Source organism: Microchirus variegatus (assembly GCF_963457635.1).
Source record: "Microchirus variegatus genome assembly, chromosome: 13".
NCBI classification, from domain to species: Eukaryota; Metazoa; Chordata; class Actinopteri; order Pleuronectiformes; family Soleidae; genus Microchirus; species Microchirus variegatus.
Genome location: NC_139814.1, coordinates 23472041 through 23494547, shown reverse-complemented (window position 1 = coordinate 23494547; position 22507 = coordinate 23472041). Strand labels below are relative to the sequence as shown.

At 43.6% G+C, this 22507-nt stretch overlaps 3 protein-coding genes and 1 long non-coding RNA gene across 5 annotated transcripts; 3 read left to right on the top strand and 1 right to left on the bottom strand.

The window, feature by feature from the left end:
• Positions 1-652: 652 nt before the first annotated feature.
• snapin (SNAP associated protein) lies at positions 653-4293 on the bottom strand. The gene is made up of 4 exons (XM_083899452.1): positions 4158-4293; positions 2467-2513; positions 2242-2360; positions 653-1077 (listed from the first exon to the last, which is right to left on the bottom strand). Exons 1-4 carry the CDS (start codon positions 4271-4273, stop codon positions 970-972), a joined length of 390 nt encoding a protein of 129 aa, XP_083755578.1. The 5' UTR covers positions 4274-4293; the 3' UTR covers positions 653-969.
• Positions 4294-4369: 76 nt separating this feature from the next.
• chtopa (chromatin target of PRMT1a) lies at positions 4370-8572 on the top strand. Its single transcript, XM_083899451.1, has 6 exons — positions 4370-4604; positions 5581-5672; positions 6711-6861; positions 7439-7613; positions 7708-7851; positions 8097-8572. Exons 2-6 carry the CDS (start codon positions 5608-5610, stop codon positions 8315-8317), a joined length of 756 nt encoding a protein of 251 aa, XP_083755577.1. The 5' UTR covers positions 4370-4604; positions 5581-5607; the 3' UTR covers positions 8318-8572.
• Positions 8573-10270: 1698 nt separating this feature from the next.
• LOC310935824 lies at positions 10271-13957 on the top strand. 2 transcript variants are annotated; one of them, XR_014592991.1, is made up of 9 exons: positions 10271-10320; positions 11214-11281; positions 11601-11629; positions 11821-11865; positions 12187-12249; positions 12636-12698; positions 13120-13172; positions 13436-13507; positions 13808-13957. It is a non-coding gene; the product is annotated as an uncharacterized lncRNA (long non-coding RNA). The 2 variants fall into 2 exon arrangements; XR_014592990.1 differs by lacking the exon at positions 13120-13172.
• A 3248-nt stretch (positions 13958-17205) lies between these two features.
• On the top strand, positions 17206-21479 carry txnipa (thioredoxin interacting protein a). The gene is made up of 6 exons (XM_083899850.1): positions 17206-17547; positions 18431-18506; positions 18612-18756; positions 18864-19223; positions 19321-19626; positions 20404-21479. Exons 1-6 carry the CDS (start codon positions 17292-17294, stop codon positions 20449-20451), a joined length of 1191 nt encoding a protein of 396 aa, XP_083755976.1. The 5' UTR covers positions 17206-17291; the 3' UTR covers positions 20452-21479.
• The last annotated feature ends 1028 nt before the right edge of the window (positions 21480-22507 follow it).

Here is a 22507-nt window from a genome sequence, read left to right as displayed (position 1 = left end):
GCCTAGCGTTGACGACCATTAATTTGGAATTTAGGGTGAATTTATGGAACATTGTGGATGAAAAACAAGAGAACAAATACCAGATACCTGTCCTTACCTTGTAGGCTGCAGGATCCAGATCCCGTTTTGAAGCGATTATTATTATTATCATTAATAGTATTGTTGTCATTATCATGACATTGTAGTACTACAAACAAGTCATCACTGATTCAGAAATGTCATGTTTTTAAACATATATCCAGTGTTCATGTACTTAAATACAAAATTCATGTATCTGTACTTTCATTTATTTGTATTTCTAGCAATGTTTACTCCACTACATTTCCTCTAACTAGCTTTGTTACTCGTTACTACCAAATAAAATCAGAAGAAGAAGAGTTGGTAAGAGTTTGTATTTATGACCAAGTTGCTTAGACTTTCCTCCAGTGTAACCATCTGGACTGTCTTCTATGTTTCAGAATAGTAAAAATGTGTGGGTTTTAGAGGCAGAATACACTTTAAAGCCTTTGCTTTATTTTAATTAGCATGTTAACAAAAAAAAGCAACTTTCAAAAAAAACAGTTTTTGCACATACAAATAAAGTGACAGGTAAGTAGAGTTTATGCACGTTCTTAATATAGCAATCGCTATTATACAATGACAACAAATACCGTGTTGCATAAGACATTTATAGAGTATGTCAGCAGAGCTTCAAACACAGAGATCAAACACAAATTGATCAAAAGAGAACTGAAAGAGGCTGAATCTGTTTTGCCGACAGGGAATTGAACAATATCGTACTTGCAGAGCAAACGGCGGCACAGAATTTTATTGTGACGGCGTCAGGCAAAGCGGAGCAGAACATGAGCTTGTGATTAAACGTAAAAACGGAAGACCTGATCGTCTTAATGTTACAGTTCCCTGAAGTGACCCGTCACTTCCGGTCAAGACAGTTCACAGTATCTGCCGTGTGGAGCAGAAGGAGCGGAGTTAGGGTTTACTGGGGGAGCGAGTTGTGAACACCCCTGAAGCCTCCAGCATGGTCTTTCTTCGCGCCGTCTCTTTGGCCACATTATGGTTGAGTCGCCTCAGACGCTCCTAGGGACAGAAAATTGAATTTGGGTTATGTTGCTGCTAAGTGTGTTTAGACAAAGCGTATGTAGTGGAGACATACACATCTTTGTAACAAACGCAACTATAATACCAGTACATCTTCCACCTCAAATCAATGACTGAGAGCTGGATCAGATGGTGGAGATAAAGAACAAGCGAGACAGAGGACTGGAGACATCTGGCTGAGAACCCTGTCCATGAGGAGGCTTGAAAGAACTTCCCAGCACACACACATCCCAGGAGAGAAAGCATGAAATCCGTGTTCAAAACCTCTTTCCTGAATATATCTGCCGTGACTTGTGGTCAAAAGGTCACTTGTGCTTGTTATTTCAGTAACCTGAGAAGCCACTGGTGGACAATGGTGGTGAGGGAAGCTGTCTAGATGATGACAGATGCCTTTTGGGCCTGGTCGGTTCTCAGGTCTCCTAAAGCAGCAGACAGGTACCAAAAGGCTAAAAAACGCTTTGGTCTGCAGAGAGAAGAGGTTAGCGTGGCCATGGAGAAGGACCATAGTTCAGGCAAAATAATCTCATAGGGAGCAGGTTGCACAGGAGATTCGCTAGCTATGAGTTGGTCGATCAAAGGAAAACGGTCATCCTCCTGGGTGAAGGTAGAGATTGAAAACGTGAGGAAAGACTCACCAAGACATCAAGAAGATACTTGGCAATAAGGAGCAGAGGAGGTTTGCAGTGAGATGCTGAAGGCTCTGGACATTGTTTGGCTTATCTTAGCTCAGTGTCACACAGAGGGTGGGGACAACACCTGTGGACTAGCATACCGTGATCAAGATTATCAAGATTGTGCTATCAGGGAGCAATCCAATGTCAGGATCTTTACATCATGGAGCGTTCCCACTTGCTTTATGAATGTGGTTGAAGACCGACTGGGATTATGTAACTGATGTGACGTTGTTTTATACGAGACTCACAAACGTCACATTTAGTATCAACTTAGCTCGCTTGGAATCTCACTAGCAAGTACTAGGTACCAGGTACTATCACTCATGGAAAAGCAAAAAAAAAAGTAGAGTCATGCTGGAACTGTGTAGTGGAAAAGTGCCATATGTGAGCATTCAAATTCCACATAGCCTAAGATAAAATCTTGATAGTGTAACTTAAAGAACTGAAAAGGAGCCCCGCCCTAACTGACCTGAGCGTTCTGCAGTATGTTGTTTACTAGCACGACCCTCCGTCTTGCATTCAGCAGCTTCTTTACGTAAGGATCCAAATCAAGAGCCACCTTCTGATGTTCGTTTATCCTGCATAACTCTGCAAAGAACACACACACAAATATGGACAAGACTCAAAGTTAACGTCGTGTTTAAAATGAACAGAACATATTGATTTGTACAGTGAGTGAATACCCGCGGATTACCTGTCGCCAGGTTGTCTATGTGTTCTCTTAATTCCACCTGGCTTTCTCTGTAAATGATAAACGGTAACATTAGTCCAAGTGCACGCATGAACACATGAGGATGAATGCAGTGACACGCGTACGTTTTGTAAATGGACGAGTAAATATGATACAGACGACAATGTTTTTTTCCGTTGCTATACTGCAGTAGAGTGAACAGGCTGTGGCAGGAGATAGCACGACTGCGTACATCTAAACTCGATAATTTATGTTATTACTAGGAAAACTAAGTTTAGACTTAATTACAGTTGCTTGTCTTTCCATTGCCCTACCCTCCTCTCTTCAACTGTCCACGCACAATCAAAATATTTGTTGGAGAAGAGACACCTTATCTCTTTCTGCTTCTTTACTGCAGTTATATAACCAGTGTCAATATGGACTAATCCATCAACAATATGCAGCCCACCATATCTGAAATATGTTGTCCACTACAGAGAACATTGTTAACCAAAGTATTAATAATTTGACTGCAACAAGTTTGCATTCATGCTAGAATACCTCATTTCTGCCCTCTGCAAATACATAAATATATAATGTGGACAGTGACTAACTCATATGGGAAAACATCATAGGTGAACCAGTACATGTAATTTGTGCTCATGTTTAGATATGCCCACAGGTCCACAGTCCATCGACTAGAACATATCCTGAAGTAGCATCACGGAAGCACTTAAAGCTCTGTTTGATGTTGCATTTCAGGACATAATTAGTCAGGAGAAGTTCATATCAGGCAATATCAGACTAAAAAGAGAGGATGGGAAATATATTTTATTGTCTGTATGATTCTAATGTAAATTTATGGGCAGGCTGTGCACTTAAAAAAAAAGGAAGAAAGGAAGAAAATCACATAGTGTCTTCTGCTTTTCTCTATAAGGCAGGAAAGGTAATAATATATACTTTAGAACCAAAGATTAGATAATCTGATGTCTTCCAAATCACTGCACAACACCAAGATGAGGTATAAAGCAGACATATTCCATTTAGAATGCCTCATTTGAAGTCTGTGACACTTTTTCAGGTTTCAACTCTTTTACTGTTACCGTACTGTTAACTGAATTTTGTCAGCCTTTTGTAAATGTGGTGAAACGTCTGCTGTCTCTATACATACTCTATATCTCATTCACCTGTAGCTTAACTAGTCTAAATTGACTTCACAGTGACAACACAGCTTTTGTTTACATTCACCTCAGACACCACCTAGCTCCAAACATGGATGACACATCCCACAATGCAAAGCGGCTCCCAAGCCCTATGTCAAAATGCAAAATACACTGAACTTGTGTAAAATTAAAGGCTTGTTCTACAGTTGTGAAAACCAAACTATTTTGCTAATTTGAAGCTAATTCAGTATATTCAATGTATGACAATAAACCTTTATCATGCTACACACCAAATGTCTGAGTCACTGTTTATGTTGAAACAATGAGTAACACAACAGACTATCAGGTGAAGATTGAATTTATCTGCATTTTATCTCGTCTGTTTCAACAATAACGGTTGTAAGTGGTGTTCAAACTACTTGTCCATTCACTCATCACCAGCAGCATCAGTCACGAGACACACTGGGGACAGTAAGCTAGTTGGGAGTGGATTAAATGGCGAGATTAAAGCAGGTCATTAGCTCGTCAGTGTCGGTATTAACGGCGGTTTACCTGACTGAGTGTACGTTAACGTCAAGCTGCTGTATAGCGGGTTTCAGAAGGTCGAGCAGCCCCTCGGCAATAGCATCTTTACCCGAAGAAGCATCGACCACTGCGGTTGCAGCCATTTTAGCATAGCAATAATAGTGGAGGCTGAACCGGAAGCTACGTCACGGTGACAGCGAAGTCATAAGACGCTCTCCATTTTCTTTTCCAGGAGCTTCGGGACGGGCGACAGCGGTAGCACCATTTTAGGGAGAGGTGTCGTTAAACCGTGTCTTTAACGTTTTTTCCCCGTCCACTCCGGCTGTTTAGATCGGTCGCGAACACAACTCAGTGTCCGTTTCAAGCGAAGAATCTTAAGACACTGTGCACGACCTACGTGCTTTGCTCACACAGCTGCTCAAAAGCTAGCATTAGCCAACTCGCTCTTCTGTCGACCGACGCTAACGTTTCACAGTAAGTAACAAAAATACGTTAAATATGGAAGGAAAGGAAAAGGAAAAACGGTTAAGAGTGTTGCAAGTTTCAAGAGTCTACAGTGTTGGATTGTGCCCCGTTTGTGGGGATTAAGATCACATCTTCGAGGAAAGGCCGAGTTTTTGTCTGTTGAACATTAATTAAACCCGTGGAGATTGGCTCATTTTCCCCGTAGACTTCATTGTGTTGCTTCCATCACATAGAGTCGATCGAATACGATCGAAAGTAAACCAGAGTGAAAGAGGGAATGCACTAATTGTACAGTAGTCCGATTAATGAATTAACCACTATTTAGTTATAGCTAATCGAGTAGTCGGTTTTCGTGTCTCGTTTATAATCGCCTTTGATCTCAGCCCCTTATTCTCTGGTTTCTTAGTTAGGTTTGATGAACAATAGACACTTTCACAAACAATGGAACAATCGACTAAAAGAGAAAATCAATCGTGGTTAAAATCAAGTTTTGGTCGCAACATGATGTCAAACTAAATCTACTACTCCTCAAGGATCAGTGGCACATGATGAGAAGGAAACACCTGTGCTGTCTGTCCAGACTCAGCTGTGTGTGTGTGGGGGGGAGAGCCAGGAGACTGGCAGCTGGTGAAGACGCCACCATCATTAGTGTTTGCCAAAGGCTCGGCTACTTTGCTGAAGGAGTGTTTTAATTAGCAATTATCTATCAAGCAAACTTGGATAGCCGTCACATATTTGTTGATCCTGAAACTGGGAAATCCCTGGAGAGGCATATTTAAAGAGGCAGATTCACCCTAGGTTGCATAGTAGTGGCTCATCTTGAGCACATGGGATAGAGAATAACCATAAATGATACAGATCCATGATGGGGAATAACAACATGGTTTAAGAGTGTAGAGATGACATTAGTGCAGTTTTGTAATTGCCTTCTCCCTCCTTATTACAACTGGATGACCGTTTTCCCTTCTGTCCCATCTTTCCCTAGGAGCTGGAGAATCCAAGCCTTGTCAAAATGAATGCAACCTCCTCACAAAAGGTTGTCCTGAAAAGCACCACCAAAGTGTCCCTGAATGAACGGTGAGGCGCCACGCACCCTGTCAACAGTTAGACACCAGATGGCCAGGGCTGCCATGGCTTGTGAAGGTTCTGGTACTGACTACGGAAGGCTTCTGTTGGGGAGCGGACCCCACATGGATGCTATTCTCGCTGTCCTCAGTGTGTGCACTGCTTACTCAACTTTGTTGTCAATGATTGTCGATGCAGCGCCAGCAGCAGAGTTAAATGCGATTTCAACGCGGAGCAGAGTAGCCTCACAAGAGCCAAATATCTTGTGTGAGCAGTGCACACATGGAAACAAGGGAAGAGGGTAGTGGTCATACCTGGTAAGCCTTGGTAAGCCTATGCTAGACAAGACCACTGTCCCACAAATGCCTTGGCACTCGTGTAACTCACTAAAAGTGGAGAAAAAAGGCTTCTCCAGGGAGATGGGGCACCCTTCTGCCTCTCTCAAGTCAAGTAAAGCACACATTCCTTCATCTTCTGTTCTATCTTACACTTTTTTTCCTCTTTGCTCATGTCTAAAAGACACTGGTTACTCAGTCCAAGCTTGGACGTGACAGAGCATCCCTTCCCCTCCATCTGCTCTGACAAGTCACGGTCCATGCTGTAAGTGGCTGGGTGGCCAAGCACTCCTCACGCCCAGGGCCTCTGCTGCTGCTGCAGTACAAGGACGTCCCAGGCAGTCGGCTGGAGGCCTGTAAGTGGCAAATTGTGCTTCTCTTCTAGCACCTCGTCTCTGCTTCTGTCTCTCGCTCTTCCTCTCTGCACCTTGCAGATTCTCTCCTTCTATCTACTAGTTTGTCTTTCTTCTTGTGCTTATTTGAAAACACTTGCCAAATTCAAGTAAAAAATGTTTCTGGAATGTCATTTGAGAGAAAGCGAGTGCCACGAAGTGGAGCATAAGTCTGACATGACAACGGAGCCCACCCGAGAGCGCGTGTGGCTGTATCCGTTAAATGAGAAACGACTTGATGTGGAACCCTGCTTCCTCCTCCTGTGCATCCCTTGTCCCCTTCTTTTACGTCCTCCCTCTTTTTTTCCCTCCCACCTCTAAAGCTTCACTAACATGCTGAAGAACAAGCAGCCCACTGCGGTAAGCATTCGTGCCACCATGCAACAGCAGCATTTGGCCAGTGCCCGCAATCGCCGGCTGGCCCAGCAGATGGAGAACCGGCCGTCAGTGCAAGCTGCTCTGAACCACAAGCAGGTGAGATCAAAGGTCAAGACACCGCTGAATCAGTGGACCCTTTGACTGGTAAAGCTTTTATTGTGAAGTATTTACAGGACTGTTGAGTCTGGTTCTCACACTGAAGAGTCCCCTACTTTTACCTATGTATACGAGTTATATATCGACAGTTTTCAAAGGCAGATCCTATTCTGTGTGAATATGCGTCTGCTGTAGCCCTAGCTTTAGGCGAGAGTCCTTATGCTAAATGATTACATAATCTGCTTCCCTGAAATTGATGACCTAATTAATGTCTGAAATCCATTATCTTGTATGAGCACAGACTAGTGTGTCTGCAGCACTTGGTTGTGCTTTTTTTACATGTGCGCTATATGAATGCAACGGACAAGGGGACCTTAAAGCTGACATAATTAATCTTGATTGCGCGTTTGTGTACAGTGTTTTGGGCAACACGGCCATTTGCTGGATGATGGTGCACTGCTGGCCTAAACATCTCCCACCTCCATGTACCGGGTGGCTGTTTGACAGTGTTGCCCTCCCTTTTGTTGTGCATACTTTATTTTGTCCTAAAACTGCATCTGTGAACAACTTGCATCAGAGTCTGAAGCAGCGTCTGGGGAAGAGCAACATCCAGGCCAGGCTGGGTCGCCCGGTCGGATCGCTGATGCGTGGAGGACCTGTCGGTGGCAGAGGACTGATGCGGGGGATGATCAGAGGAAACCTAAGAGGACGAGCTAGAGGAGGACTAATGAGGGGAGCCTTGTCCCTAAGAGGTACATATCCACTACCCCACACACGCACTAATCGAACTGAGAGCTCTTGCTGCATCACGGCTCCATTCTTACGTCCGTTTTTTGGGTTTCACAGGGAAACGAGTCCTTACAGGTTCCCCCATGCGAGGCCGTGGCGCTGCTGGCCGTTTGGCTATGCGCAGAGGAGGAAGGCAACGTGGTGGAGTTGCTGGCAGAGGAGGGGCTCTGTCCCGAGGATCGCTACGAGGAGTGCCCAGGGGTCAGTGCAAGCAAACATTGTTCAACGCTTCATTTTATTTGCATGCACAAACGCACTGATACATCTGTACAGTCAGACTTTGTGTTCTCACAAACAGTCTTGTTGTCTGTGTGTATTTGAATACTGGGTGGAGGTCACAGGACCCGGATGCATTTTAATGCCACGTGTGGAACAGTCCTACTTAGGGCTGTTTGTGCAATGCGGTGCTGTATAGTCATCGTCACATCTGCTGTTTGTCTGTACAGGTCGTGGCGGGCTACGTGGACGCGGTGGTTTTGCCGCCCGAGGCGGTGGCGGTGGCGGTGGCGGCCGCGGCCGTGGTCGGGGCCGAGGCATTGGCCGGCCTGTTGTGACCCGCGAGCAACTGGACAACCAGCTGGACGCCTACATGTCAAAGACCAAAGGCCACTTGGATGCAGAACTGGACGCCTACATGGCTCAGGCAGACCCCGACAGCATGGAGTGATCGTGAAGGACACGCGGTGTCGCTGCAGAACTGTTGAAGCTGAACTTTACACATTCAGTTGGTAGTGTTGGATGTGCTGAGAAAAAGGTTGTAACCATAATTTAGATGAGTGTCAGTCCAGGACTCTGAAGGAAATCCGAGTGCGCTCCGCCCACTAGTCAATTCTGCATCAACCTGCTCCTGCAAAGCTCGTCATTCGGGAATAACTGTGTGAAGGGACCTTTTTAAACATTAAAAAAAACCCTGCTGTCTTTACACTTCTCCATTTTTCTTTTAATGAGTGTATGTCATGAAGCTATTTTATTTTTTTGTTAGGACAGTTATGTTTAATTGTTAAAGCAGGTTCTCGAGGTGTGTTAATATCCTGTCGATGCGATTTTGAATTTCACCTTTTTTTACAAAAAAAACTCCCCAAAACATAACCCCCTTTTTTATCTTTGATTTTACTGTTGTGTTACAGAGACCTTCTGGAGTTTGTTCATTTGGCTTTTGTTAAGAATATCAGCAATGCAAAACATTGCAATAATTAGTTGTTGAAAAGAATGTAAGCAAAACGTCTCCAAGCCAAGTATCCATTTGTCTTTATTTTGCATTTTCAATGATGATGTACTTTGTTGTTGTCGTTCCTTCATATTTTCCACACGTCAGCATTCTTCAGTGGAGTGTTGAAAAGTGAACTTGTACTGAAAAACATTTGTATGACATTACCCAAAGCAAGTAAAAGAGGTTTTAATTAAAATGCTGTTGTGTCAGTTGATTCCATTTTTAATCCCTGATTTATTAGCCAGTTGTGCTTCAGTCATATATTTGACTCTTAATTTGTCACTTCACTGGTAGTTGTAAAAGTAAAACACTTTCATTGTAGGTCTTGTTCATTTTAGGAACCTGAAAATACTAAATTATCCAGCGGTTCAAAGGATATTCAAGATTTAAAGGTGCATTATGTTATAAATCTAAAGCAACTGGCCATAAAATACACCTAATGTCACAGAGACTCAGGAATGATGTTAATATAACAAACTGAACTCACCAACAACAACAGTACAGACAGAATATTTACATAAAAAAAAATATTTTGCAGACTGCAAATCATGTTTATGTTTTAAAATCATATTTTGGCATGTGGCGCCACCTACCGATGTCTACCAATCATTGCATTCAGTAGAGTCTCAACTACCAAGCAACCACGGTTTGCCAGTTATGACAGAAAACAAACCTAAAAGCCCTTGGTATTTGAATGTAGTAACCGTTTTTAGCCACATTCTTACATATGGCACCTTTAAGTGTTTTTATATAATTTAATCTCAAATTCTAGACTCTCTTTAATTCAGGTATTCCTAAATATTTCAGTGCCTTATCCCCCATAATAAAACGGGGTCCCCATTATTTCAAAGGATATAAAAATTTCCTGTTTTGCTTGACTCACTTAATCCAATGCTGTCGTTTTAGGAGTTATGTGATGACAGAGAAACAGGCTTATGACATTTACTTTCATTTTGATCACTATGTTCTACTTATTGTCACAACATAATAATGTAATTGTTTTTAAATGGTTTTTGATCCATGTAAATCATCTAAGGACCATAGATATTTTCAGGAATGAGGCAAATGACAATATATTGTCTGCCAAGTACTGTCTAATGTCTATTTGGTTCCTGAAAACCACAGTCAGTAAGTGGGCAGAAAACGTGTCCTTAAACACAACATAATCAGGTCCTGAAGAGTTTGCTGCTTATTTAGACATTATACAAGTCATTATAACGTGATATTACGTTGAGAGCCTCATTAAATTAATTGTGGGCGCAAGTGGCCCCACTGGCCGCGAGTTTGAGACGTGATGGGATGTTTGATTTACCGAGCTGCATTGAACGCATCGCCGGTTGCCGCAAAGCAGGTTTGACTGACGTAACGCAGCCTATAAATAAGCTAGCGACATCTTCAGGCACTCTCTCTCCTCAGTCTTCTGTCAGACTATGGGTCGAGTCAAGGCGCCGCGGATAAATGTAAGTAACTCACTCATTCGTCAAACCTTCAAATCAAACATTTTTTCCAGAAACAAAACGCAGAATATTAGCACATGCGCACACATTTTTTGGTTGCGTGTGGTTTTATTTGACGTGGTCGTCCCACGCAGGGCGGCACGTTGTGCGAGCTAGCTGCTAGCCAGCTAACACCGTGGTGACGTATCGAGGCCTCTACGTCTCCTGACTCGGCAATAATGTAGATTTGTCAACATAAACACTGCGTAACATGAGCTTATGTCAAAGTATGTTTAAATATTAACACAATATCTAAACGTTATACATAAGTAGTACTGCATTCGTTACTTAACTGTTAAAGATTCAGAATACACATTTGTGTCAAATGCGTAATAACGTTCTCCTTATAAAGTATCTTACGGTTAAATAAAAAAAATTAAAAAAACATGCGAATCAAACGGTAGTAAGGAAGTAGACATCCGGTTTTCAAAATAAAATCACCGAGAGCGCTGCAGAGTTTCAAAAGGATAATTAAAATCCCCACAGCTTCGATTCTAAAACCGAGGAAGTTGACTTTGAGCGGCTGTATGAATATGCTTCTCCTAGTCCTGAACTAAACTGATGAAGTTGCGATCCGTTACGATTGTCCAACTGGAAATGAGACTGTTACTGTCCTACACCATAGCCACAGTGTACAGATAAGTGGGCTCGTCCTGTGCAGTGGGCTGGTCCTAGGACAACTGTGGCGATAGAAAATCAGGTTTTGCTTTCACCTCTGCATCATCTGTTGCTGAACGGTGACAATGAGACCTGGTACAATTACCTTCAGTTAGCCAGTAAAATAAAGTTTGCTTCAAGATGAAAATGTCTTCTCTTTTTTTCTTCCTTTTTAAAAAATGTTATTCATTCATTTCCAGGTGATGACGGTAACGCAGCGTGGAATGGAGTAGTTTCCCACTCATTTGTGGCAACTCAAGAATGTGAGGTTAGTATTTCGTTTTGCGACAAGTTGTGCATATTATTAGGAATATGGCTTGTATTGATGAATCAACATTGAATTTAAAGACCAATACGAGTCAGGTTTTGGTACATTTTTGGCACAGTATGTGCTCTAGTCCTGTCTGGTGGACCGTTGAGGGCTTACAGTGCCTAGAGCAATTATTCTCTTGCAACCCACTGCTGTTTCATCTACAGCAGTGTTACTAATGGGAATTGACAGCTTGTTCACTTTAAGTGACGTACATTTATAATATAACTGTGTATATATAATATAATAATACTAATGTACCTTTGTCATTCTTCAGGTGTTGGACACGACATGAGGACCTGCTCGGTAAGTTGTATTAGTGACTCTCTCTGCTGTTGGAAGTGTTTATGATGATTGGCAAAATATGTTCAACTGCTCTGATGTGTGTGAGTGACAGTTGCCTTTCTGAACAACGCATGAGCTGCTTGAGTTGACACTGAATATGTTGGTGCTGCAAACACACCCTCACCTCCATATCTCCTCTGCCTCCCCTGCAGGTGTCCTCACCGCTCTGGCCTCCTGCGTTGATGCAGCAACACAATGTAAGTGCAGAGGGCTCCTATAGTTGTACACATTACTTTTTTGTTATGCAAGTAAATGGAAACAGCACTGTGTGGTATCTGCAGCCAGCTGCCTGGTGAGCTGGTTTGTTCATAAACCAGTGCGAGACAAAATCAACAGCTGGCATCGTTGGTCTCCATGCCGTCTGTGTTTGGAGTCCTGGTATATTTGTTGAAACATCCATGTTAAAAACTAGTTTTTGTATCTGTAATTGAGATCCTCAAAAGTGCAGAGCTGATTTGTCTGTCTTGAAACCAATCTTTGTGAGCTGACGTTTCCTTTCCTGGTTTTTGGTTCTCCAGGGGTGAGCTGCAGCAGATGATGGCCTCCTGATCCCAGATCTGCGCAGGGCTTGAGAAGCAAAGGTGAGTGGGGGGGTGGGTGGGGGCCATATGTGTTCATAGGCAACAGCACTGTGTGGTATCTGCAGCCAGCTGCCCGGTGAGCTGGTTTGTTCATAAACCAGTGCGAGACAAAGTCAACAGCTGGCATCGTTGGTCTCTATGCTGTCTGTGTTTGGAGTCCTGGTATATTTGTTGAAACATTCCTCACTGTCAGTCTGTGTCGAGGGCTGTATGTTTCAGTTGAAGGCTCAGTCTGTACATGGTGAACAAATGCACAGCCTAATAGTCATCTTTTATGCTAACTAAGGTTTTTAATGCAAGAAAACAGATCAGGCTTTGATGTTGTTGCTGTTAAGTACTGTTAATGTCTTTGTACTGATGCTTACTCGTCTGTTTTGGTTCTCCAGGTGTGAGCTGCAGCAGATGATGGTCTCCTGATCCCAGACCTGAGCAGAACTTGAGAATCAAAGGTGAGCGAGGGGCAACTGTAGGTGGAAATGACTAGAGTGAAAGCCGAGGTCTATCCCGATGGACCTTTAACCTTAGGGTCACGTCGTTGGAAACGCCTCGTAGAAAAAATCTGCGGTTACGCTTTACTCACATGTTCACTACTATTGGCATTGTGGGATATTGCTGCAGGACATGTCCTTTTTTTTTAAATGTAGCACTTTGATACGGGACAGAGTCATCCATGTGAACCACTATAAGAATCTAAAATGGTCCAATGTTTGTTCCAACAGTCTAAATTGAACAAATGCACAGCTTAAAAGTCTTAGTTTATGCTAACTAAGGTCCGTAATGCAAGAAAACGGATCAGGCTTTGATGTTGTTGCTGTAAAATACTGTTCATGTCTTTGTACTGATGCTTACTCGTCCGTTTTGGTTCTCCAGGTGTGAGCTGCAGCAGATGATGGTCTCCTGATCCCAGAACTTGAGAATCAAAGGTGAGCGAGGGTCAACTGTAGGTGGAAATGACTAGAGTGAAAGCCGAGGTCTATCCCGATGGACCTTTAACCTTAGGGTCACGTCGTTGGAAACGCCTCGTAGAAAAAATCTGCAGTTACGCTTTACTCGCATGTTCACTACTATTGGCATTGTGGGATATTGCTGCAGGACATGTCCTTTTTTTAAATGTAGCACTTTGATACGGGACAGTCCATGTGAACCACTATAAGAATCTAAAATGGTCCAATGTTTGTTCCAACAGTCTAAACTGAATCTAACGTGTTCTTGGTGGTGTTTGTGGAGCTGTAACACGAGAGGGGTCTTCCACTGTAAGGTGTGTATTTTTAACTTTTTGTTTGTGTGCGTGCTGTAGAGCTTAAAATGTTTATCATTGGTCATATACCAAGGCTATCTGGACTCCCTGTTCCTGACATGCTGTGGAATTGACCAGAAATCAAAAACCATCCCAGTGGGATTCTCAGCACCCTGCTAAGAAATCCTGCTGGGAACATGTCCACGTTTCTCCTCTACTGCTAAATGTGATGGTTCCATCTAAATATAAACCATGCGCATCGCGTTGAATCAAACATCGGACGTTATTGTCATGTAACCTTTCACCCATTTTCATTTCCAGCAACAGAGTGGAGCAGCTGTTGGGGCGCGTCTACACCGAGCTACTGTCATCGGACTGAAATAGAAGCAACGTCTAAAAATGACTGCATCACATCCAGTTTCAGTCTGTGTTTAACTTTGACCTCAATATCAAATAAACATATCATTGCTCTCCTCACTTTGACTCTGTCCTATTTGAGAACAAGTATGTGAAGTCCTTGTTTGCAGTTCTGTACCATTTGGTAATTTGATAAACTCCGAGGTGGAATCGGAACTGGTCTGCAGGATCCACTTGAACGTTGGGGACTGAGGCCCCAACCTTCTGGATTCCCTTCCTCATCAGGAACTCTGACTCATTACAGACCTTCAAATCACTCAAGACCCACCTGTTCAAACTGACATCCACATAGCTTAACACTCATTTAACTTGAATTATAGAAATTAGAGTTATTAATAATGGCTCTGTTTATAATTTAACCTTTTTGAGGCATGAATATGATCTGACTTTTCACCAGAGTGAAATGATATTGTGATCTTTTGACTGGCTTCAATCAAGAGCAATATGAGGAATAAGCCTTTCTTCGGTCTGTTCTAGTGTGAACGTGAAGGTCCTCGGGTCAACAAATAAATGGAACAGGTCTTTAACATCGCATCTTAAAAAATGTAGCCATGGGAAGTTGGTTGTGTAGTTTCACTGACCTGTATGAAGTATTTCTGCCTAATGAAAATAACATTTGAAAACAAAGAAAAGTGCTATATGGACAAGGCAATGCATACAATTGCACTCATTTAAAAAATAATGAATGGAAACAAAAGCATTTTAAGGGGTTAGATTTTTCCTCAAAAAATTAAGTTTTTGTTTGTTTTCCAGGTCCTTCATATTTGAGTTGTTCAAGGTGTCCCGTCTCAGTTGTAATGGTGCATCTCGTCCACTAGGGAGCAGTGTGTTTTCACTCACTGGCAGAATATACAACCTATTGAGTTCAAGTCCTCATTTCTTTTTCTGCACATGCTTATTATTAGTGTGTCTGCAAATATGTGAACAACCTTAAAGCCAACGAGTGACAAAAACCTGCCTCATTGTCATTTTTGTTGTAAAAAATGAAATGTGTGTTTTACTTGTTAAACAGGTTTGTGTGTGCGTGTGCAGCCACTGCAGATTAAGTCACGACCGCAGCTCATTAACTATGAGCCTGCACCGTTCTTATTAACTAGACTGACTGATTTTAACTGTAGACACTTAATATCACCTGCTTACCAAAGACAGTGCAGCAGCAGCAGCGTTACGCAATCAAGGGTAAGAAGGAGTGAGTAATGACAACTCTGAACAAACAGAGTCAGGACAGGTATGGACCAATCATGGGACACAGTTAAACGTCATGAGAAGTTGTTGTGCATCCTCTCCAAGAGTTTAGCGAGTGAACCACAGCCGTCGGTAACACAAACACACTTTGTTATGATGGAAATTCCCCCGCTGGTACACTGGCATGATCTAACAAATGGGGGAAAGTTTGCAGAGGAGAACTCGACCAGAACATGTTCCATCGTGGAGGCAACAACAGCGAACTGTGCCGGTCATGTGACTCCATGCAAACGTCACAAGTAATTATAATAAAAGAAGAAATACGTGTATTTCAAGGCTAATGTGTGTGTTTGTGAATGATGTTTGTGGACAATAAGTGGTTTTCTGCTGCTTATTTTCATTCAAAAATGAGCCTGAAGCCGAATTGTTGTCTGTAAGTTGGCGATGACGTGTTGGGGGTTATGTATATACAGTAAATGTTTACCTTCAACATCCAGAAGTCCACCATATGATTCTTATTGTTGTGTCAACAGCTGCTTTCAAGGTCAGGAGTGAACGTGAACACTGAAGTCAACATGGATGTAAGTAAAGATCAGGCTGTAATTGTTGATTTACTTCAGGGGGATGATGAGGACTTAATAGGTTTGTTCATTAAGGTCCCTGAGTGAGTGAGAACGTTTGTGACCTTTGACCCATTTCATACACTATGTGTTTACATGTTTTATTTTATCAGGAACTTAAATTTGTTAGGGTTAGAAAACGTTCTGCAAAAGGTTGTATAAAGTTTGTGACAAAGTAACGTTAGGGGAACCTTTAGAGAATGTTCTCTAAAAGGTTTATGAAGTTTGTTACAAAGTAGCGCTGGGGGTACCTTTAGACTAAATAACATTCTCTAAAAGGTTATATGAAGTTTGTGACAAAGTAACGTTAGGGGAACCTTTAGAGAATGTTCTCCAAAAGGTTGAATGAAGTTTGTTACGAAGTAACGCTGGGGGAACCTTTAGAGAACATTCTCTAAAAGGTTGTATGAAGTTTGTTACGAAGTAACGCTGGGGGAACGTTCTGGAAACCTTTAGAGAACGTTCTCTGAAAGGCTGTACGGAGGTTGTGACAAAGTAACGTTAGGGAAACCTTTAGAGAACGTTCTCTAAAAGGTTGTGACGAAGGAACGTTAGGGGAACCTTTACAGAACGTGCTCTAAAAGTTTTGAATGAATGTTGTGACACAGTAACGTTAGGGGAACCTTTAGAGAACGCTCTCTAAAGGGTTGTATGCAAGTTGTGACAAAATAAAGTTACGGGAAACGTTCTAGAAACCTTTAGAGAATGTTCTCTAAAAGGTTATATTAAGTTTGTGACAAAGGAACGTTAGGGGAACATTTAGAGAACGTTCTCTGGAAGGTTGTATGCAAGTTGTGTCAAACTAACTTTCTGGGAACCAAATGTGCAACCAAAACTACTTTTCCGTGTCAAACTCATGAGAACTTAAGGTGGGGGAACCTTCAGGGAACGTTCCCGCAACCTAAGGGTAACGTTCCCAGAAGTTCTGAGAAGCAGTGCGGTTTTCCTCGAAAGGATTCAGTCTGTACATGAAGTCCCGCCCTCTGTTCTTCACACGGAGTGAGGAAAACACCACAGAAACTCGTGTACGTAGGACAAAATGGGGAGTATTTAGTCACTTGTGTTTAAGCTAACACGTTCTATGAAGTTCTATCAATAGCAGAGTGAAGCACAGGTGTTTAGTGTGAGCCAGTGTAACTGTTTAAATGTGTCCAGAGGAGTTTAGTCATGTCAGCCCCTCCCTGTGTCTCTGTTTACTACTCATGTTCTCCTGTAGCCTACTGTCTGCCTGGGACCGTCTGTCCGTCCGTCCGTCCGCGCCTTCCCTCCACTTCCTGTGTGCATTTGCCCAGCACGTCCCGTCGACTCCAGGACACGCGGTGTCCACGCGTCGACTCTCGCCGCTGATTGGCTGCGTCCGACACAAACAAAGGTTTTCAGCCAATGAGCGCCGTGTTCACGCGCCGAGCCACGCTGTTCACCCTGGCTGCTCGTGCCCAAGTAGGGGCTCGTCATATAAAACCAACGTTCCGCCTTTGTTTACAACTCAGTGCACAGGAGAACGTCGTCAGTGACGCTACAGTAAAAAAAAACTAAAAACCCCACATTATCGTGAATATTCCCCACGTCGCTCAGCTGCAGTCATGGTGGCCATGATGAAGAGGCTCCGGACCTTCAGAATCACTTTTCTCGACCCAAGTAAGACGTTCTACTGCGGCGGGGAGCGAGTGTGTGGCCGCATCGAAGTGGAGGTGAACGAGATGACTCGCGTGTCCGCGGTGAAGGTCCAGGGTCGCGGCTGCGCTAAAGTGGAGTACGCGAAGGGCAAACAGCGGTGCAAACAGGAGGCCGAGTACCTGCGCCACGAAGAGGTCCTGCAGCTGGACGACCAACCCACAGGTAGGCACTCTCTCTACGGCACTGCTGATGTTATCTACGGGGGGAAGCAGCACTCAGTTTGGGTGTCACAAACTCGAGCGAGAATCGGATCATAGCCTGAAAACATGCCTGTTTATCAACATGATGTTATAATCATATTATTATCCTCTGTATTTAAATGTTTTATTGTGCCCTTTATAGGTATTTACCCATTGTTTTTGTAATGTTAAAGCACATTTGCCCTTTATTTAGCCAGGAAGTGTCCCACTGAGTAGTGTCCTACTTCCGGGTAGTCCTGGTCAAGATAGCAGCATAGATAGTTACAGAAACGTGGCAATTTCAGATATAAAACTCACAACATAATTTAAAAGTTTAAAAGTAGGTCATTAAAAGAGAGATAATACAGTGAAGTGCAGAAGAACACAGTATACAACAAGATCCATGTTTCTTTCATGGATGTGAACGCAGTGTCATGTAACTGTGATGTTGTCATTCCGACGTTGAAGGTAAAGCTCAGGTTTTATTTGATTATATTCGCATGTGTTCTGCTCCACTCAGGTCAGTGATACTTAGTCAGCAGGAAACGTGATCCACATTGACCTCAATGAAACTCAGTCAGCAACATTTACAGGACTATCAACACTGAAACCTGCCAACATGTTCTGCCACAAGTTAAACGCTGACTGGGTTCAGTGAATTAAGCACATATTTGTCTTGTAATCAGCTTTGTTAAAGCAAACAGAGGGATTTTTTGTTGTTGTTTTCAAATATCCAGTGTTTATTTGAACAGCTGCCAGTGTTAGCCAGCTACTCTAGAAACAGTAGTCAAGGTAACTTGAACTGGGAATCATCGTGATGTCACTGCGAGGGGTTAATGAAAGGACTTTGTTTTCCTTCTGTTCAGATTCTGACGGATCTGTGCTCTTGAGGCCTGGCAACAAATACGAGTACACCTTTGGAATCGATCTTCCGAGCAGCGGGTACGTACTCTGTCTCAGATAGACATCATTAATAGATGCAGGGTTGATTCTTGAAGGGTTGTGTGTGATTAAATCCGTTCCTTGCGTGCGTGTGTGTCCTCACAGGCTGGTGTCATCTTACAAAGGGAAGTTTGGGTATGTCCAGTATTTTGTGAAGGCCCTGTTAGAAAGAGCAGATCAGCCCACACTGGAGTGCAAGAAGCCCTTTGAGGTGGAGGAGCCTCTGGATGTCAACACCCCAGACCTGCTGGTGAGTCCATCAACACAAAAACAACTTTCTGTTTCTCTTTCTTTTTTATTCTAGGTTTGTTTTTATCTAAAAATGTCTAACGTTTCCGCCTCCTTGTGTCGCCTTAGTCTCCCACAGGTGGCGCAAAGGAGAAGAAGGTCAACATCATGTTCATCCCCGATGGCCAGGTGTCGCTGAACGCGAAAATCGACCGCCGCGGCTTCTGCGAAGGCGAAGACATTTGCATCAACGCGAAGTTCGAGAACACCTGCTCCCGCATCGTGGTGCCCAAGGCCGCCATCATCGCCAAGCACATCTACCAGGCCAACGGCCGCACCAAGGTCTCCCGCCAGAAGCTGTCGGCCGTGCGCGGGAACCACATCATCTCCGGCATGTGCGACGCCTGGCAGGGAAAGACGATCCGGGTGCCTAAGATTAAACCGTCAATGCTGAGCTGCAACATCATCCGTGTGGAGTATGCGCTGCTGGTAAGTGTTTTTTGGTCCTGCACATGCTCAGAGAACTTCTGTTTAGTCTGCTTAGAAAGGAACATTCGTGCTAATGTGCGACATCGTCTTCTTCCAGATTTACGTCCACATCCCCGGAAGCGAGAAGCTGATCCTGGAGCTGCCGCTGGTCATCGGGACGTCGGGTCTTGGCAGCCGCTGCAACAGCGTCAGCAGCCAGGAGGGTTCGGTCAGCAACGCCTCTCAGAGCTGGGTGTCCCTCAGGATGCCCTCGGAGCCTCCGAGCTACACCGACATCACTCACGACTGCCGCCTGGAACAGCCGTTCACGCCGCTGCTGGATGACTTTGACGGCGACGAGGAGAGTCCGATCTTCATGAACGCGCCGTCCTTCACCTTCCCTCCCCCTCCAGTGTACACCGAGGTAGGCGTCTCCACCGATTTGTTCAAGAAAGAGACTTAAAGGGCCAATTCCAATTCCTTGCTTAACCCTCAATCTCAAAAATGCTCCCTCTAGTGCAAGTGCTGTCCCGATTCTCAGAAAAATTAAGTTGAGGCATGTTTAAGGGCTGTATCGCCCTCAATATTGAGATTTTCTGAGACCACCCTTGGGAGCAAGGGCTACCCAGAATGCATTGCGTGTTTTTTCATAACAAAGATGGCGTCGAAAGCAGCGAAACGAGTACGCTACAAATCAAGTATTTTCTTTGTTAATAGACATAAAAATGATGAAAACCATTGTATTATCTTAGTTTAGGCCCATATTATGGATTACTGACGTTATTGTTGCGTAACATTTATTTTTATTTTACGATCTTACTGTAAGCTGAATATGTCCGTGGTTGTGGTATTTGTATGAGTATCATCTTATAACTAACTGACAACCTAATAACTTGACTGACAAACGGATTGTAATAAATAATTGTGACGTAAATGTGTTCTTCTTCTTCTTCTTTTTTGGAGTTGAGAGACTGGACAGCTTTCGCGTTATTTTGCCCCCTACAGTCTGAAGATGTATCTGCATTTGAGGGGTGTCCCATTTCTAAGTGACAAAATAACCCTCAACACTTGGTTTTGAGGGCCAGTTAAGATTAAGGGTTAAGATTGAGGGTTAAGAAGGAATTGGAATTGGCCCAAACATTCTCCTCCCATCTTCTAATTAGTGACCTGATTTTGTTGTTGTTTTTTTTCTTCTGTCCAGACCGAGGAGGAGTACAACGGTGCTGGTCGCATGCTTCCAGTCTGCTGAAGCCTGACAGGAAGTGTGAAACTTCAGGTCCCTATTCTCAGGGACTGTGTACTTTGAAGAGCATGTTATACGAGGAACAGAAAGTCCTCCAAACTCGGAGATGTGTAAAGTCAGGACCGTAGAGTTGGACAGAAGGACGCTTGCCTGTTGTTGTCGGGCTGTCTGCATCGCTACATCACACGCGCTGATCTTCCGCTGCTCCTCCTGACGGTCTTCAGGGTTGCAGACGTGGAGGTGTTTCTCCTCTCTGGATAAGCTGTTCCTTTCCGAGACACTCGGACTGTTAGATTTTGGCTGTTCGTTCACAGCCGAGTTTATAATTGTGAACGATGAACTGGGGCCAAGTGTTGTACGTGTGCGCCCTGCGGCCTGCTGTGTCATCCTTGCTTCTTGGGGTTTGCTTTCTTACGATGATTTTTGTCATTCCAGCTAAGGTCTGTATTTGTCAGGTTTTCTTTGAAGAACCTTTGTTACAAATGTTGCCTTTGAGACGTAAGGCGTGTTGAATCCAGATTACTCGATTGGTTTCTCCCATTTTTTTGCACTTTTTTTGTGATTGTTGCGTGTTGTTTTTTTTTTTGTAGAACTTGCCTACAAGAGATTATGCTCGTTTGGTTTGGACAATGTTTATTATCGTCTTGTAGCGCGTTTGGTAATCACTGCAAACTCTTTCACGGCCCAGGTTTGGTGATCAGATCCAAGTTCTCGTAAGTGCCAAACAGCATTTATAACACGGCACATGTGCGGACGCTCTGATGTCGTCCGACGCACCTCGCGTGAGAATAATCATTGTATATTGTAAAGAAATCTGCAGTTGTCCCGGACAACATTTCACTGTGAGATCGCCTCCTCTTTGGTTTGGTTTCACATCTTGTCTTTTTTTCAGGGCGCAAAAGAAAAATCACTGTTTTAAAAAAAAAGAACGATATGTATGAAAGTACTGTACTGTTTGCAATGCATCCTTGATACTTCAAAGTATTTTTGTATGACACCCTATGGGTTAGTTTTCTAATAAAGACATGTTTAAAACAAAAAAAAACCAGAGTGTGTGCTCCTCCCTGTGTGGTTGTGAAACTGCGGCTGCTGGGCTTTTTATTTTGACCTTCTAGGACCAGGAAGAAACGAGAAGAGAAATCAGAGCTTGGGAAATAAAGCTTCCGTTAATGATTTACCACGTTTGCCTCACATCAAGAAGATCGACGCCTTTGTCTATGTGAGTCTGCGTGTGAGTCGTCCCTGGGTGCGTCGACTTCTTCCTCCTCACGCGGTACAAAAACACGACGGCTTGGGGATTAGGCTAATTGGACACTTATAATGAGAATGTTAGAGTGTCTGGTTGTTGTTTTGGCAGCCCCCGTGGCCAAGTGGAAAAGGAAAGTTGGCTTGTAACCAGAGGGTTGCCAGGTTTGAGTGCCCTCCAGGTCAGAAAAAGGGGCTGGGGAAGCTCTGGCTGCAGGTTTCTAGAGAAGGAATTTCCCTGTGCAGATCTCACAAAGGACTAATTTATGCATTTATTTCTTAGTGTGCTGATGGACTGGTGACCTGCCCCAGGATGAACCACTGCCTGAGGACCAGCTCCAGCATCGACCCGGCCATCAGAACACTTGGAAACCATTTTTTAAAGGCTTCTTATCCCCCGACGTCCAGCTGTGAAAATGTCAAGCAAGCACAAGATCCGATGGAAGTTACCAGGATGGGATTGCACACGGGGAAATCACTGGACTTCTAGGAAGGAACCCTGTGGCAGGGGGCGGCAGAAGGGGAAGTCCAGCCTGGAAAGTTGCCACATTCCGCGATGCAAATGGAAACGATCAAATGAAGTGATCGTTCTGTGCCAGTCTATGAATACTGGACGTGGTAATGGAGCTGAGAACGCTGAGTCAGCGAAACCCACGTGCTGCTTCTGAAGCTCACAGCGTCCAGCTGAATGCTCGAGGCTTCCATTCACGTTTCTATGAATATTAAATATGGGAAGAGTTGTTGAAATCGGCTAAAAAGTAGTCCGATTAATGTGGGAATAATATTTGACAGAAAAAGCCGCCTGTGTTGGCGTCAC

What these genes read in the sequence shown, in the direction of transcription:
- snapin (XM_083899452.1), bottom strand. Translation starts at nt 4,273, where the DNA reads ATGGCTGCAACCGCAGTGGTCGATGCTTCTTCGGGTAAAGATGCTATT. An exon ending in CATAGACAACCTGGCGACAG is followed by an intron (nt 2,361 to 2,466) that starts GTAATCCGCGGG and finishes TGTTCTTTGCAG; the next exon opens with AGTTATGCAGGATAAACGAA. An exon ending in ACATACTGCAGAACGCTCAG is followed by an intron (nt 1,078 to 2,241) that starts GTCAGTTAGGGC and finishes TTCTGTCCCTAG; the next exon opens with GAGCGTCTGAGGCGACTCAA.
- chtopa (XM_083899451.1), top strand. Translation starts at nt 5,608, where the DNA reads ATGAATGCAACCTCCTCACAAAAGGTTGTCCTGAAAAGCACCACCAAA. An exon ending in AAAGTGTCCCTGAATGAACG is followed by an intron (nt 5,673 to 6,710) that starts GTGAGGCGCCAC and finishes CCACCTCTAAAG; the next exon opens with CTTCACTAACATGCTGAAGA. An exon ending in GGGAGCCTTGTCCCTAAGAG is followed by an intron (nt 7,614 to 7,707) that starts GTACATATCCAC and finishes TGGGTTTCACAG; the next exon opens with GGAAACGAGTCCTTACAGGT.
- txnipa (XM_083899850.1), top strand. Translation starts at nt 17,292, where the DNA reads ATGGTGGCCATGATGAAGAGGCTCCGGACCTTCAGAATCACTTTTCTC. An exon ending in TCAACACCCCAGACCTGCTG is followed by an intron (nt 18,757 to 18,863) that starts GTGAGTCCATCA and finishes GTGTCGCCTTAG; the next exon opens with TCTCCCACAGGTGGCGCAAA. An exon ending in GTGTGGAGTATGCGCTGCTG is followed by an intron (nt 19,224 to 19,320) that starts GTAAGTGTTTTT and finishes GTCTTCTTCCAG; the next exon opens with ATTTACGTCCACATCCCCGG.